At 45.2% G+C, this 14,657-nt stretch overlaps 1 protein-coding gene across 1 annotated transcript in view; it reads left to right on the top strand.

Annotated features, from left to right (window-relative positions):
• IQCK (IQ motif containing K) overlaps positions 1-13,314 on the top strand; it is a 75,488-nt gene extending 62,174 nt beyond the window's left edge. The window contains exons 9-10 of the mRNA XM_040973725.1: positions 3,096-3,225; positions 13,253-13,314. Coding sequence (XP_040829659.1) covers positions 3,096-3,225; positions 13,253-13,314 — 192 coding nt within the window. The remainder of the gene's footprint in view (positions 1-3,095; positions 3,226-13,252) is intronic.
• Positions 13,315-14,657: the final 1,343 nt, after the last annotated feature.

Raw genomic sequence — 14,657 nt, forward strand, 5'->3', positions numbered from 1 at the left:
TGAAAAAAAAATATATGATAATAAGGCACAAGCCCATAAAGTACTGAGCAGGATAAAGATAATGTGATAGGACGATGCAACGGACTGCTCCTCAGGGCGGTGATCTTGACCCAGGCTTACCATGTAGGCAAATCCTAGAATACTACATGCTGAATGAAAGAGTGTAGTTGCACAAGGCCGCTTGGCTGTGTGATTCTATGGAGAAGGAGCACCCAGAATAGCCAAAGGCATCATCTGTGAATCCAAAGACCCCGGGGCAACGAGGGAGGCTAAGCCAATGAGGGTGGTCCGCAGGGGCTGGGGGGACGGGTAGAGGCTGCCTACTGGGTAAGGACTTCACTTTCAGGGTCCTGAACATGTTCCAGAACTTGACAGGGATGATGAATGTCACCAACCCTGTGAGTGAACTCAGTGCCATGCATGGTATACTTCCAAGCTGGAAATTGTATGTGCTATATATTTTACTACAATTTTAGCCACACATAGAGAATCAACCAACCAATGGGGTGATTGGTGCCTCTGATGGAAGTCCAGCTACGTCTCCTTGGAGTAAAGTCCCTAAGAGGGCAGGAAGAGGGGAGGCCCTCTTGGAATGGGGTGGGAGAAACAAAGATGAAATAAAAGCAATTAGGCTGGCACACCAAATTAAGTCAACACCTTTGTCTCAACAGATCTCATATCTGAGCAGTGGTCTCAGTTCTGGATGTTCCACTTCCAATCCAACTCCGAGCTGATGAGCCTGGGAAAGCAGAGGATAGGCCGAGTTCTCAGATCCCTGTACCAAGTGACAGAGGTCTGAATAGGGTTCCACACTTCTGGCTTCTGGCAGGCCAAGCTGTTATGATCATCTGGGAAGTGAACCAGTGGATGGAACATCTGTCTTTTCTCTCTATTATTTGAAAAAGTAGAGTTACTAGAGAGAGAGAGAGAGAGATTTCCTACTTCCTATCTGCTGGTTCACTCCCTAAATGGCTACAGAGGCAAGGGCTAGGTCAGACCAAAACCCAAGCCAGGAGATTGCTCTGGGTCTCTCAAGTGGATGAGGATCTGCTTTTCCAGGCATGTTAGTAGGGAGCTGGAATAAGCAGTGGAGTAACTGGGACTCAAACCAGCACCCATGAGATGTTAACATGCTAGGTCATAGCTTAACCCCGCTAAATCACAATGATGGCCCCTAAATAAATTTTTAAAGAAACTATGAAGTACTTCAAAATATAAAAACTTACAAGATAAATTTATTTAAAAAGAAAAACCTCAATTCTCACATCATTCCTGCCTTATAGCTTTGTTTTTGATGATTAACATTTATAAACTACCTATTGCCTGAGATATAAATGCTTAATAAACTATAATAATGAAATAAAAATTTGAATAAAACTATAGCAATAATATAATATTGGGATCTATAGTAACAATATTACATGCTACATGGTATATACTAACAGCTGTAGCAATATATTGTAACACTATATACAGTACAGTAATAAACACTGTAGTAATAAAACTATATAGCATACACTGTAACCTATGCCTATAATATGTATTAATACTATATCTTGTAGTAATAATTCTGTATACTATATAAGTCATGGCACATACCATAGCTATTGTAGCATATGCTAATACCATAGTTACAGTAACAAATAAAAACAGTTACTGTAAACTCAGTAGCTAGCATAGTCTAGTGTGAAGTAGGCACTCAGCCAATGGGTGCTAAAGGGAACTGTGGCTAAGATATTACCTACAATTAATCTAGAACTGTGCTGTCCGAGCATGTGAGGGTGCTGAGCACTTGAAATGCAGCTAGTTTCCATTGAGATGTGCTGTAGATGGAAAGATGCAGACTACAGCCAAGACTGCACACGGAAAACAGAAACATATACATAATTTTTAGAGTGCTGTGATAAAATCTGGGGTCTTTCAATTTCATTAAGATATATTGTTAAAAGTAACCCCAGTTGTTTTTGCTTACAGAAATGAGACTGAGTAAATCTAATGCCATAAGGGCAGAACTTCATGCACTTTTATGCGTGCCTACACAAGGAAATAGGGGGTGTACTTCAGGAGTGAAAATGCGTGCAGAGCTGGGGGCACCTTTTTTTTATTTTTCTACCAAGGGCCACTGAGATATTTGTAGCATCATTCGCAGGCTGTGCAAAATGATCACCTTGAAATGGAGCCTTCTGCAGAGTGAATGACTCTCAGGTTCCATGTGTGGTGACCTTGTAGGACCAGACCAGATTGCTGCAGTCCAGCTCCAGCCAGGTTCAGAACTCCCGAAGGGTGCGTGGAGTAGACGTAAGAGAAAATAAAGGGAACACTACAATTTCAGCGTCAAAATGGACAGATGCAAGAAAGCTGCCCCCTTTATACAGAAACCCTCACAGGCTCTGGCACAGACTTTTGACGTCATGGTCAAGTGAGTGCATCCAAGAATAATTCTGCTGTTTGTTTCACCTAAAAAAAAAAAAAAAAACAGAAATTCCAACTACAATTCTTATTCTATAACTCAATCCTGTGCCACAAAGAAAAGGAGAACCTAAAGATCAAGGGAAGAATGAAACCCTAAACACAGATCCCTCGATTAGCATAAGGTCGATGGGAACAGCCAAGACAGCACGAATAATAAAAGGCCCTTTTGTGAGATGTTATTATTGACATTTAACCTCCAAGCTCACCTTGATAGTAAAAAGCTGACCCCACAGCAGCAAACAATGTCTGAATGGACTACAGCTCTTCCGCAGGGTGGTCCGGCGTCCATGCAAAGGAAGGTGGAGCTGCATTCTGGTGGTTGTAGAGACATCCACTGGGGCCCTGCCATACAGGGAAAGTTCCTTGCGGCCCTGCCTGCAGTGGATCGATACTCTTCACACCTTCGTGTCCCCCACATCCACTGCACGGACCCCAGCAGCAGATGACATCTTGGACACAGGCAAGGCAGGGCATTCCCCACCTCTGTTAGAACCCTCACTCCCGTGAACTCCCAAAGTACACCCAGCTGGTCAAGGACAAGATTTTTCCGCGTAGGGTTCATGTGCTAACAAGGCACAGGAGCACCTAACAAGGGGACTTTAGCTTCTCCTGGCATTTTCCAGGTACGCTGCGATCCAGAGATTCAAGAACTGCGTCAGTGGCAGAAAAAACTGCGCGAGGAAAAGCACGTCCGCCAGCGTGTCCGCACGTTCTGGGCCAAGCAAGAGCAGAAAGGTCAGTGCGCAGGCGCTGGTGAGCCGAGACTTCCGGGGCTGGGGGAGGCAGGTGCACTGCAGGTGCAGGCTCTGCTATGGAGCGACACAGCTCATGTCACTTCCAAGGGGACAAATTCAGGGTCATCTGCATCTATAGGCTTTTTTTTTTTTTCAAAGACATCCCAAATCATCTGTTACTCTAGAAGTACAAAGTCTACTGATATTAAAAATAGCTCTTCCGCTAGGTTTTTGATTGTGTGTTTGACCTTGAGTGACACTTTAGGCTTGCCATTTGGCCTTTTCCTAATGCTTCATTTCTTGATGTTCACCTGACAGGGTCATGATGTGGCCAGCTGGCCGATGAAGCATTATTTATAAGCCTGTCTGTGAGAGACTGGTTTTGACTTGGCAGACAGAACATGAGGGTGCTTGGGCAAATTGGTGGAGAAAGGGAATTTCAAAATATGCACACGTTTCCCCTTAAGCTTCAGATTGTACAGCTTTCTCTAAGACCTTGTGATAAATCTCTTTGAGGTTGGTGTTGCGGCACAGTGAGTTAAGCTTCTGCTTACAATGCCAGGTGTCGCATGTTGGAACACCTGTTTGAGTCCTGGCTGCTGTTTGTTTCTTTCCTTCCTTCCTTTCTTTTTAAAAAAATATTTTATTTTTACTGGAAAGTCAGATATGCAGAGAGGAAGAGAGATAGAGAGGAAGATCTTCCACCCATTGATTTACTCCCCAAGTGGCTACAATGGCTGGAACTGCGCTCACCTGGAGCCTCTTCCAAGTCTTCCACACTGGTGCAGGGTCCCAAGGCTTGGGCCATCCTCGACTGCTTTCCCAGACCACAGCAAGGAGATGGATGGGATATGGGGCTGCAGGGATTAGAGTCAGTGACCATATAGGATCCTGGTGTGTGGAAGGCGAGGACTCTAGCTGCTGGGCTACTGTGCTGGGCCCAAAATAAATAATTTTTAAAAGAAGAGGTTTTGGGGGTCATGGGATATGATATGCAACTCATTCCTACATGAGTTTGAAGGAAGATAAGGAGTAGTACACTGGCAGACATATGCAGGCACACAGATATATACACAGAGAAAATGGTAAGGAGAAACGACAGGATACAAAACCTAGGGTACAGCTAGGAAGTCCTGGCACAATCCCGGCAGGTCTCCTCTATGCTCAAAATGATGCCAACATTACCAGTTAACAGAACCCCAGAACTGCTGACTTCATCGCTATGGGATGTACCCATAGGCTTTTCCAATGGGGAGTGGGGACCCCAAGGAACGCAGGATTCTCTGATTGTTTTGAGCTCTCTTTAAAACCACATGGCTGGATCTGGCGTGGTGGCCTAGTGGCTGGTCCTCGCCTTGTATGTGTCAGGATCCCATATAGGCGCCAGTTCATATCCCACATGCTCCACCTTCCCTTCCAGCTCCCTGCTTGTGGCCTGAGAAAACAGTTGAGGATGGCCCAAGGCCTTGGGACCTTACATCCATATGAGAGACCCTGAAGAGGCTCTTGGCTCCTGGCATCGACTTGGCTCAGCTCCAGCCATTGTGACCACTTGGGGGCCTTGACTTTCCAATAAAAATAAATAAATCTTAAAAAAAAGAAAGAAAGAAAGAAAAAAAAGTAGCCTTCCGGCCTTCCAGTCATCGGTGCCAGAGAAGAGATGCTTGATCATGCTGCTGTCATCTGTTGGCCTCGCTGTTAATTCTTTCCCCACTGGAGTGTAAGCTCTGAGCAGCTCACTCCCTACCACAGTGCCCGGCATGATGGGAACAGCAACTTCATACAAGGGCTCTTGCAAACAATGGTGGGGAAATTTGACAAAAAGATAAGTGATGTTGGTGCAAAAACATTTTGAAATCCATGCCTAGGTTTTTTGGTAGCTTAGATTTTCCGTGAACTTTTGAGGACCCCTGATTATTAGGTGCATGAATACGTGAGTGGAATCAGGGGGCTCCTACACAGGAATACAACACAGGAAGTACCTGGGGGTAGAGCTCATCAAGTTGGCAGCCTCAGTGCCCACCCCCAAGCCCCCAGCTATTCCTTTCTGGTCCAACTGCCATTTTGTGTCACTCCAGGGCTGTAATCCTTGGAAAGGTCAGCTTAAAGCGCAATTGCTTGTTCCGTAGTCTCTGGAGTTGATTTGCTGTGGTATGATTGGCTGACTCGGGAGCTAGGAGAGTGGAATGGATTGAGTGTGAGTCCCCAGCCAGGAGCAGAGGGGCAGCGTGGAAGCAGTCCCACCCCAGCCACCTGCTGCTTGTTGCACTTTGGCTTCCTAGGCCTCTCGTGCTTCTCAGCAACAGGGGGTGCTCAGTAAATGCCCCAAGTGCAAGCCAATTCCAAGTTCTCATGCTACGACTGTGAAATGGCAAAAAAGCAGCAATTAATTCTAAAGACTGTCTCCAAGTTTGTAGTCAGTTAAAAAGGCCGTCTTGGGGACTGATGCAATAGCTCAGCAGGCTGTTCTTCCACCTGCAATGCTGGCATCCCGTACGGGTGCTGGTTCATGTCTCACTGGCTCCACTTCCAATCCAGCTCCCTGCTGATGGCCAGGGCAAGCAGTGAGGATGGCCCAAGGCCATGGGACCCTGTACCCACATGAGAGACCTGGAAGAAGCACCTGGCTGCCAACTACAGACTAGCCTAGCTCCAGTCAATGTGGCCATTTGGGGAGTGAACCAGCAGATGGAAGATCTGTCTCTTTTCCCTCTCTGCAGCTCTGGCTTTCAAGTAAGTGTGTGTGTATATATATGTATATGTATATATATGTATATATGTGGTTTGGGGCAATTTTGCATTGATTTCCTCTGAGAGAGTCCAGTCCCTCTTCATGTTTATCTCATTCACCAGATTGCTCCACACCCACCCCGGAACCTGGCACAGAGGGGTGAGCCAAACATATTTGGGGGCCGAAACTCTGGGCTTTAGGTACAAATGAAGAAGCAGAGGCCCAAAAAGGTCACAGGACTTTCCCAAGATCACAGAACAGTGGAAGGTCTAGGACAAATGCCCGGGCTGGCCTCCTTCCATCTCCACCCTCTGTCCTAACATAAGCCTCAGAGGCAAGAGAAAGGTTCTGCCATTCAGAACTTGTCCAGAATCCTTTGGACCATGACACGCTGCCTGCTCGGTTTCTGGTTACCTAGGATGATTTTGTTCATCAGACACCGGAGTACTTCCTATTTACAATCTCTGGAGCCTGGCAGGGTGACGGTTTCAAGAATGCATTTTTCCTAGCCAAGGTGACTGTCACTCTGTCATTCCCCCAACCCAAGACCTCCAGTGAAGCAAGTTGTAAACAAACAGCAAGCACATGCAAGTTCTCCTTTACACTTGCAATCAAGAAGGACCAAGTGATCACAAATTCATGCAAAAACTGTAACCCCTGTATGCATAAATGCAGCAAGCATCATTTATTTCAAAAAAAAATCTTGCCATTTTAATCATGCTTTGCTCTGGCATTAACGGTATGAATGCATCTTGCCAAGTCCATTTCTTGGAGCAAACCTGGGTGCAGTCAGAGGGTCTGAGGCAGAGAGAGATGCTTCAGCTGTTGGGGCAGCAGCAGCTTGCTCAGGGCCAGCCCAGCTCATGTTGCACCGAGTCAGAGGCCTCCTGGTCCCCACTGGCATTTCCCTCTGGGACAGAAATGGTGTGAAGTTGTCCTCAGGTCCCCAACCACAGGGACAGATGCAAGAATTATTTTTAAATGCGCGTGGCAGGAATTCCAGCCAGTGTTATTTGGAAGAAGATGCCGAAGTCATTTTTGAGATGGGATCAAAAATCCTGTCTCGATGAAGGGTGTATTTTTAACACTATAGTCAGGAATGGGTTTTCAAATGTGCTTTTCACTTGACCGTCTGTAATTAACTTGGAAATCTAGTATGAGCAGGGAAAAGAGAGATCATAGAAATTGTTCCCCCTAACGTTAGAGTATGTTTCTTTAAAACAGACACATGTGTACCTTCCAGCCTCAGATAAGGTTCTCATATACCGGGTACTTCAAAAAATCTACAGGAAATGGAATGAAAAGTGAAATCTGTTTTGGTGGGGAAAATTTAAAATCCATCCATTAAAAAGGTCATGGAAAAAATGCATCCTTTATGAAAAAGAAAATACTATGTTTAGATTTTTCTTTTCTTTTTTTTTTTTAAAGCTTTTATTTGAAAGGGAGAGTGACAGAAACAGAGACACACAGAGAAAAAAAATTGTTTTCCATTTGCTGGTTCACTTCCTGAATGGCTGCACACAGCCAGGGCTGGGCCAAGTTGAAGCCAGGATCCTGGAACTCCATCTGGGCTTACCATGGGGGTGGCAGAGGCTTCCAGATTGGAAGGAAAGCCACTGGGACAAGAACCAGCGCTCTGATGTGCGATGCTGGGGGTTACAGGTGGCAACTTAACCCTTCTACCACATCGCTGGTTCCTATGCATGGATTCCAAAAATGTTTTGCACCAAAATAAACTTGTTTTTAAAATTCCATTTCCATTAAGTTTTTGAAGCCTGCTTATAACTGCATGTGTGTTGTTCTTTAGCTGTGTACCAAAAAAAAAAAAAAAAAAAAAGATACCCTTTAAATTCCACTTTTTGATGTTTTGACAAAAAGAGCTTGTTGGAAAGAAGTTTTACCTGTGAAAAGACAAGGATTGCTTTCTTGCTATTGGCTTACCTATTTATTCCCTGCCTTAGTCTAAGCAGGGCTTGGTGTGGTCACGGACATAGGCGCTATATAATCATTTTAGGTAAACATGGAAATTAAGGTAATGAAGCCACTAAAATATTAAGTGAAAATAATCTAAGACCTATATTTGCTAGAGATTTGTTTTAAATTTTAAAATAAAAGCAAATGAAAATTCATCATATATACTTATAGTATACATACATTTATGTATGTTGGGCAGGGGTGGTTAAGGACACTTGAAGATCTTACCTTTTTTTTTTTTTTATCAAACTCCAAACAAACTATACTGTGTTATTAACTGTAGCCAGCATATTCTACATTAAATCTTCAGTACCCAGTCACCTTATAACTCAAAGCTTGCTTCTTTGGCCAATGCAAAGATTTCTCAGGGACAAAAGCAAATGGGAAAGATGAGCTGAACAGGAAAATACGTGTGAACATCATTCTGAAGAATAAAAAGACAAACCAGTTGTTCAGGAAATCCCAAGCTCTTCCCTAATGCATTGTGTAACATGAAAAACAACCTCAGAAAATGTTCCTACAATGAATAGAAACACAGCTCTGAACTTCCTAGAAGCCACAGCCATAAAGGAAATAGGCTCATGGCTGGTGCAGCGTGTCCTCAAGACCAAAACGCTTCCAGGAAGCACTCCGATTCCTGGAGCTGAGCTGGGATGGAGGGGACACTGGAGTGACATTCTGCTCCTATGTGTCACAAGTCCTTAGAGTGATGTCTGCTTCTTCCAGTGGGAAAAATCAAAGCCCTGGGTGGAGGGATGGAAACAAGAGAACATTCTTTTCCCCATGTTCAGCTCAGACAGCAAAGATAAATCCCAGCTTAGAGGCTCTCCCTGTGGTTTGAAGGACGCTCTTTAAAAGAGCTCATCTTGGCCACACCAAGATGCTTTAGGTTTTTTTTTTTTAGAATTTTAGTTTATATTTTGTTTTTAATTTGAAAAGCAGACAAAGAGAAAGGGACAGACAGATGAGGTTTTGCATCTACTGATCTACTCTTCAAATACCTGCACTAGCCGAGGCTGGGCCGGGTTGAAACCAGGAGCCCAGAACTCTGTACGAATCTCCCATGGGAGTGACAAGGACCCAAGTCTCCCAGAGTACACATTAGCAGGAAGCTGGATCAAAAGCAGAGCATGGACTCGAACTAGAAACTCTGAGATGTGGCCATCCCAGGAGGTGATTCAACTACTACACCAAAGGCTTGTTCTCAGCTCAAACATTTTTTTTTCCAAACACCTGACAATATGTAAATACACATATATGTGTATATACACACAGAGAAACATCCAGGGAATTTTTAACATCCATGCAGTATTTTCATAATACAGATTTTCCACGAACGTTTTAAAGATCCCTGATAGGATTTCCAAACCCTTTGACCCAAATTTCTCTTTTGATTCGATTTCCCGTGAACTTCCTGTGGTGCCCTTATATGTCTGTGCCAACATGGCACTATATTATGTATGCCAGCTTTCTTCACTTGCTGATGTGACCCTGGATCTTTTCCTGCCAGTGCCTGGAGACTGATCTCGTTACCAGCACTAACTCCCTAAGAAGGCGAGATCTGAGCTGCACTTTCCTATGGACAGTCCCGACGAAGGGACAGTTGGCCTGTGTTCAGGATTCCAGAACACCTTTGTAGTTCTACCCCTGCTTACTTCCAATGGGATCAATGTCAAGAAGGGAATTGTTGAGGCAAAGGACACACACATGTTAAATGCAGGCAGCAGTCACCATGTGAGGGCCCCAAAACATCACCCCAATTTGTACCTCCCGCCACCGCCCTGCTATGGGGCTGTTCAGTGATGGAATCTGTTGGTTTCATTTTCCATGCCTGCACACTGAGCACCAATTTGCCTCAGGGATAATTTTAAATGAGATCATTGTTTTGATAATGCAATGGCTTTAAAAAATACATATCCCTGCAAATCTAAGTCATCTTTTTCACTTAAAAAAATTTTTCCCTTCCATATGTCCTCAAACCTTAGTTCCCTTTCCATCCTAACTCCCCAAAAGAAACAAAAATTTGATTTTGAGACAGCTAATGACTTGATGCCTTCGTAGTATTCTTTCTGTTTTGAAGTTTCATCAGTGGGTGGGAATGTTCATGTGACATCCGTTCACCCACAGAGTTTTTTCTGTAAAATGTGCAAAAATCTACGCAGCTAGGTTGCGACTTTTACTGAAATGCCCTGCTGTTCTGCTGAACAAGAAAGTAAAACAGAAGATTGATTTTTCTTTCTTAATAGTTGGCACTTCAAGTTAAAAATCCTGGATTTCACTGTATGCTAACTGGCTGTACCAGCCCTACTGGTTTCATTCCTTCATCCATGTTCTTTTGGGGCTGTAATAGATGCAGAGGGCTTTTGTGGGGTCTAGGTAAGTCTGCCAACCTCTAGGAAACACGTGCGCAGATTGGGTTGAGCTTCCGGTTTCTCCTCTGTGCAGTCAGGGGCAGGTGGTTTAACCTCTCTGTTTCTCAGCATTGTATGGCAATGATGTGATACTATTGACAGTGAACTTCCCAGGAGATGCATTGGGACAAGTGCCTGCCTCATAAATGATCAATTAACGGTCACTCTAATTAAGCAAAGTGTTGAACATAAGGTTAGTATCTGTTATTATCAAGGCTATCGGGAGTGGTGGTGTGACACAGCAAGTTAAGTCACTGTTTGAGAAGCCCACATCTCATAGAATGCCTATATTATGGTATGCCTATATGTCAGTCCCACCTCTGCTACTGCTGCTTTCTTTTTTCTTTATTTTCAATGGAAAGGCATATTTACAGAGAGGAGAGAAAAAAATCTAATATTGCTGGTTCACTTCTCAAGTGGCCACAATAGCTGCAGCTGAGTCAATCTGGAGCCAGAAGCGAGAAGCTTCTTCCAGGTCTCCCACATGGGTGCAGGGTGCCAAGGACATGGACCATCCTCTGCTACTTTCACTTTCCTAGGCTACAAGCAGGGAGCTGAATGGGAAGTGGAGCAACCGGAACATGAACTGGCATCCACATGAGATGCTGCACTTAGAGGTGGAAAAATAGCCAGTTAAGCCATCACACTGGACCCAACTTTGCTTCTGATCCAGCTTCCTGCTGACATAAGCTCTGGGAGGCAGCCAAGAATGGCTTACATTCATGTGTTCCTGCCATCCACTTGGGGGACATGAATGAAGTTGTAAGCTTCCAGCTTCGGCTTGACCCAACCCTGGCAGGTGCAGCCATTTGGAGAATGTCACAGCAACTGGAAAAGCTCCCTGACAGCAGGGCCTGCTTTTCCCTCTTTCATTCACTGCTCCATTCTCAGCTCCTGGGACCATGCTCTGTGCCTTGTGGAAGTCCAGGAACTATTTGTTGGTGCAATGAATGGGTCTGCATTGCACAGCCTACCTGCCAGATGACCCACTCCATTCAACTCGTTGTGGATAAGACCAATCTAAAGCAAAGAGAACTGTTTCCAGTCAAGCAAATAAAATGAAAATACTTGCTAACCTGTAACATCTGAATGGGTAAAGACACAAGGTCTCCCAGGCCACTGTCCCCAAGGGCCAACAGGGATTCTCTCTAATGCAGAAGGAATGCAGGGAGTTGATGGGTTGGCTGATTTTTGTACATTTTTAATTTTTATAAAATAGAAATGTAGGTAATTCTGTTTTGTCAGTTATTCACATTTGCTGAGATGACAACAGGGAGCATTTGCCATTACTTGGCAATTAACTCAGAGACCAGCGTTGGCCCAAGGAGTTCAACAGCAGAGACTTGGTCACACAGCTCAGACTGTCCATCTCCATGGCAAACCTTTCAAGTGGATTCAGTAACAGTTCCTGTTTCTCAACAGAAGTTTATTTGAAAGGTAGAGTGATAGAGAGATTCAAATTCCATCTGCTTGTTCATTCCCCAGATGCCCACAATTGGCCCACGCTGGGCTAGACTGAAACTAGGAGCCTGGAATTCTATCCTGTCTCCCCTGTTGTGTAGCGGGAACCCAGGGATTCGGGCCATCTTCCACTGCTGCTGCAGGTGCATTAGCAGGGAGTGGGCTGGGGAGTGAAACATCCAGAATGTTCTGAGCAAGTACCCACATGAAGGTACCCATAGGGAATGATGGCATTGTAGATAGTGGTTTAACTTGCTGAGCCCCAACTCCAGCCCCAAATGTCTTCACAGTCTCATGGTGTTACAGTACACGGGTGTTACTGGTGGAGCTCAAACTGCTCTGGAGAACTCCGCTGTCATTGGTTTTTATGTAGAGATGATGCATCGACCCAGGGCCCAGCCAATGGCACACAGCACACACTCCCCAGTTCTGTTAGTGGACATTCAGAGGACTCATCCCACCCATCAAATAACCCTACCTTCCCTGCAGGAACCCCCCTCCAGCACTGCTGGCACACCACTGTACTCACTCTCAGGATCTAAATTTAGGAGGCAGCAGCTAAGCTGTCTTGCCAGTTTTCAGATCCAACTCTCATTAGTTCAGGACACAGGAAAAATTTAAAGGCACAGCACTCTACAGAGTGCATGTCAAGAAGAAAAATAGATCTCATCCCTTTAAAACAATGAGATAGTCAAACTATAGTGAAGCAACACATTCTTCTGTGTGTGTGCATCCTTCACCATGGAGATGTGCTGGGGACATAATCAGGCCACACACACTGCCCTGTGCCTCATTCCTCCCCTGTGCACCGTCGGGCTCCTATGAGTTGATGTGTGTTGCCGTGGTTCACTTGTGGACCCTGCCCTCCTTCCAGGGCAACGTTAGCAGGAGTTAGAGAGACCAGTTGAGCAACCACGTTGTATATGACAGGGGACATCCCCCACCCCTGAACTGACATCTGGCCGGTGCATGCCTGTGGCAGCTAGGAGGTCAGGTGGGTAGGCTGGACTGAAAGCTTGGCCATACGTATGACAACCTTGCTACTTAGTTGGTCTCTGCCCTTCACCAAGCCACAGAAGGCTGGGACCTCACTCAAGCCACCTTCAGGCACTCACCTGTGTGGATGGCCTGGGGTTGGGAGGAAAACAAATTCCAAACAAAGGGTCTGTGTCAAAGGATCCCTTTAACCATGCAGATCATGGTGTTTCCAGATGTACTTGAGGAGGGGATTTTGTCCCCTGGGCAGCCTGGGACATGGTTCTGGGACCATTTCATGCTTCCCGGAGAATACAGCCAGCCCCGTGTTCTGCTGGGCAGGATTCCTGGGGCTAGAAGCACAGCAGGTGCGCTTGGTAGGTAGGTTCTGGCACAGCTGACCTTGGTTACATGTTTCTGGTTTCTGAAGGCCATACCTATCTAGGCATGCGAGTCCCTCCCCACCCCTGTGACTTCTCCTTGTCTTTTTGCAGTGAGATGCAAAATGGAGGAGGAGGAAGAAGCAGAACCTGCAACCATGAAGCCACAACCTTAGCCTCCACAGGAATCTTTTCCCAGCCGAAAGCAGACTCCATACACTGGGTCCTCCACAGCGCTTCCTGCCATGACAAGACTCAGTTCAGGAACAGAATCCTGTCCACCCAAGGCAGGATCTCAGATATGTGTTCGTGCAAACTGTTTCTAAAAGAAAGCAGACAGCTTTCTGAGTTATCCCTTTTTTTTTTTTTGGTTGTTGTTGTTCATCCAGATATTTTTTCCCGGGTCCCAGAGATGCCCATGTGTTCATATTCCCAGTGGTCCCATTTTTGGTTGCTTTTGCAAAGATCCCTACCTTAAGTCCCTAACCTCCAAATTCAGTTTTTATCTTTGTGCTGTTTTTGATTGAAAAAGACAAGACATCATTGCTTACAATCATTTTTGCCAGAGATGGGTCCCTAAGTTTTCCTATAAGCCCAACAGGCTGGGCTATCTGAACCCCAAACAACTCAAACAGCAGATTTGTGTTGTCTGGGCCCTCAAGACTTACAGAAAAGTTGCTGCTGTGGCAGACAAATTAACGTATCACCCTCCTTTGTTCCGTGGCTGCCTGCTAGCCAGCATTCTCCCTTTCACAACTCTACGGATGCCACTAACAGCCCTGGCTGTGCACACCAGTTCATTGCCACACACAACTACACAACATTAAGTAAATAGTAAAGCCTTTATTTTCATGTTAAGAGCAGCATCTGGAAAATAAAACCTATCTGCCCATGCTTTAGAACTCTTCAAATCTGCAACATTTACATACAGTCATGTAGAGTACAGGTGGATTGTCTTGACATTGAATGAGATTTTTTGTTTTGGAGAAGTAGGCCAGTCAGCCGGAGGAAGATTTATAAAACACACGTTAATACATTTAATAAATATATATTATCTATCCAAAAAACCCGAGCCTTTGCTCTTTCTTAATTAATAAAAAGCACCTGCCAAAAGCGTGCCCAGAAGCTGGTAGATTCATCGCATCATTGGATTATAAAAGCCACCATCGCTCCCTAGGCTGCTTGGGGTGCAGCATGAGACCTTCAACACAGCCTCAGCCAACCAAGCTGCACTTCAGGCTTGCAGCGGGCAATTGTGCTACCAAAGCAAAACAAAAACAAAAACCCAAAAAGCCCTGCACGTGCCCAGCTCCCAGCCTCTCCAGGCTCCTGGAGCCACTCCCAACTTCCCAGTCTGTAAGCTTCTCGGTGCTGGTTCCCCCCATTCCTCGCCCTCCCTCTCCGGCAGGCAGAGATCAAGGCTAGATGGATGAACAAGTTCTCTAGGAGAAGCAGGTTAACAGCAGCGGCTGAGTCCCAAAGCGATTCTAATAACCAGGCATGAAAAGATTTGTGCTTA

The sequence above is a fragment of the Ochotona curzoniae genome, unplaced genomic scaffold (genome assembly GCF_017591425.1).
Source record: "Ochotona curzoniae isolate NIBS_2020 unplaced genomic scaffold, NIBS_Ocur_1.0 contig_2321, whole genome shotgun sequence".
In the NCBI taxonomy this organism is placed as follows: domain Eukaryota; kingdom Metazoa; phylum Chordata; class Mammalia; order Lagomorpha; family Ochotonidae; genus Ochotona; species Ochotona curzoniae.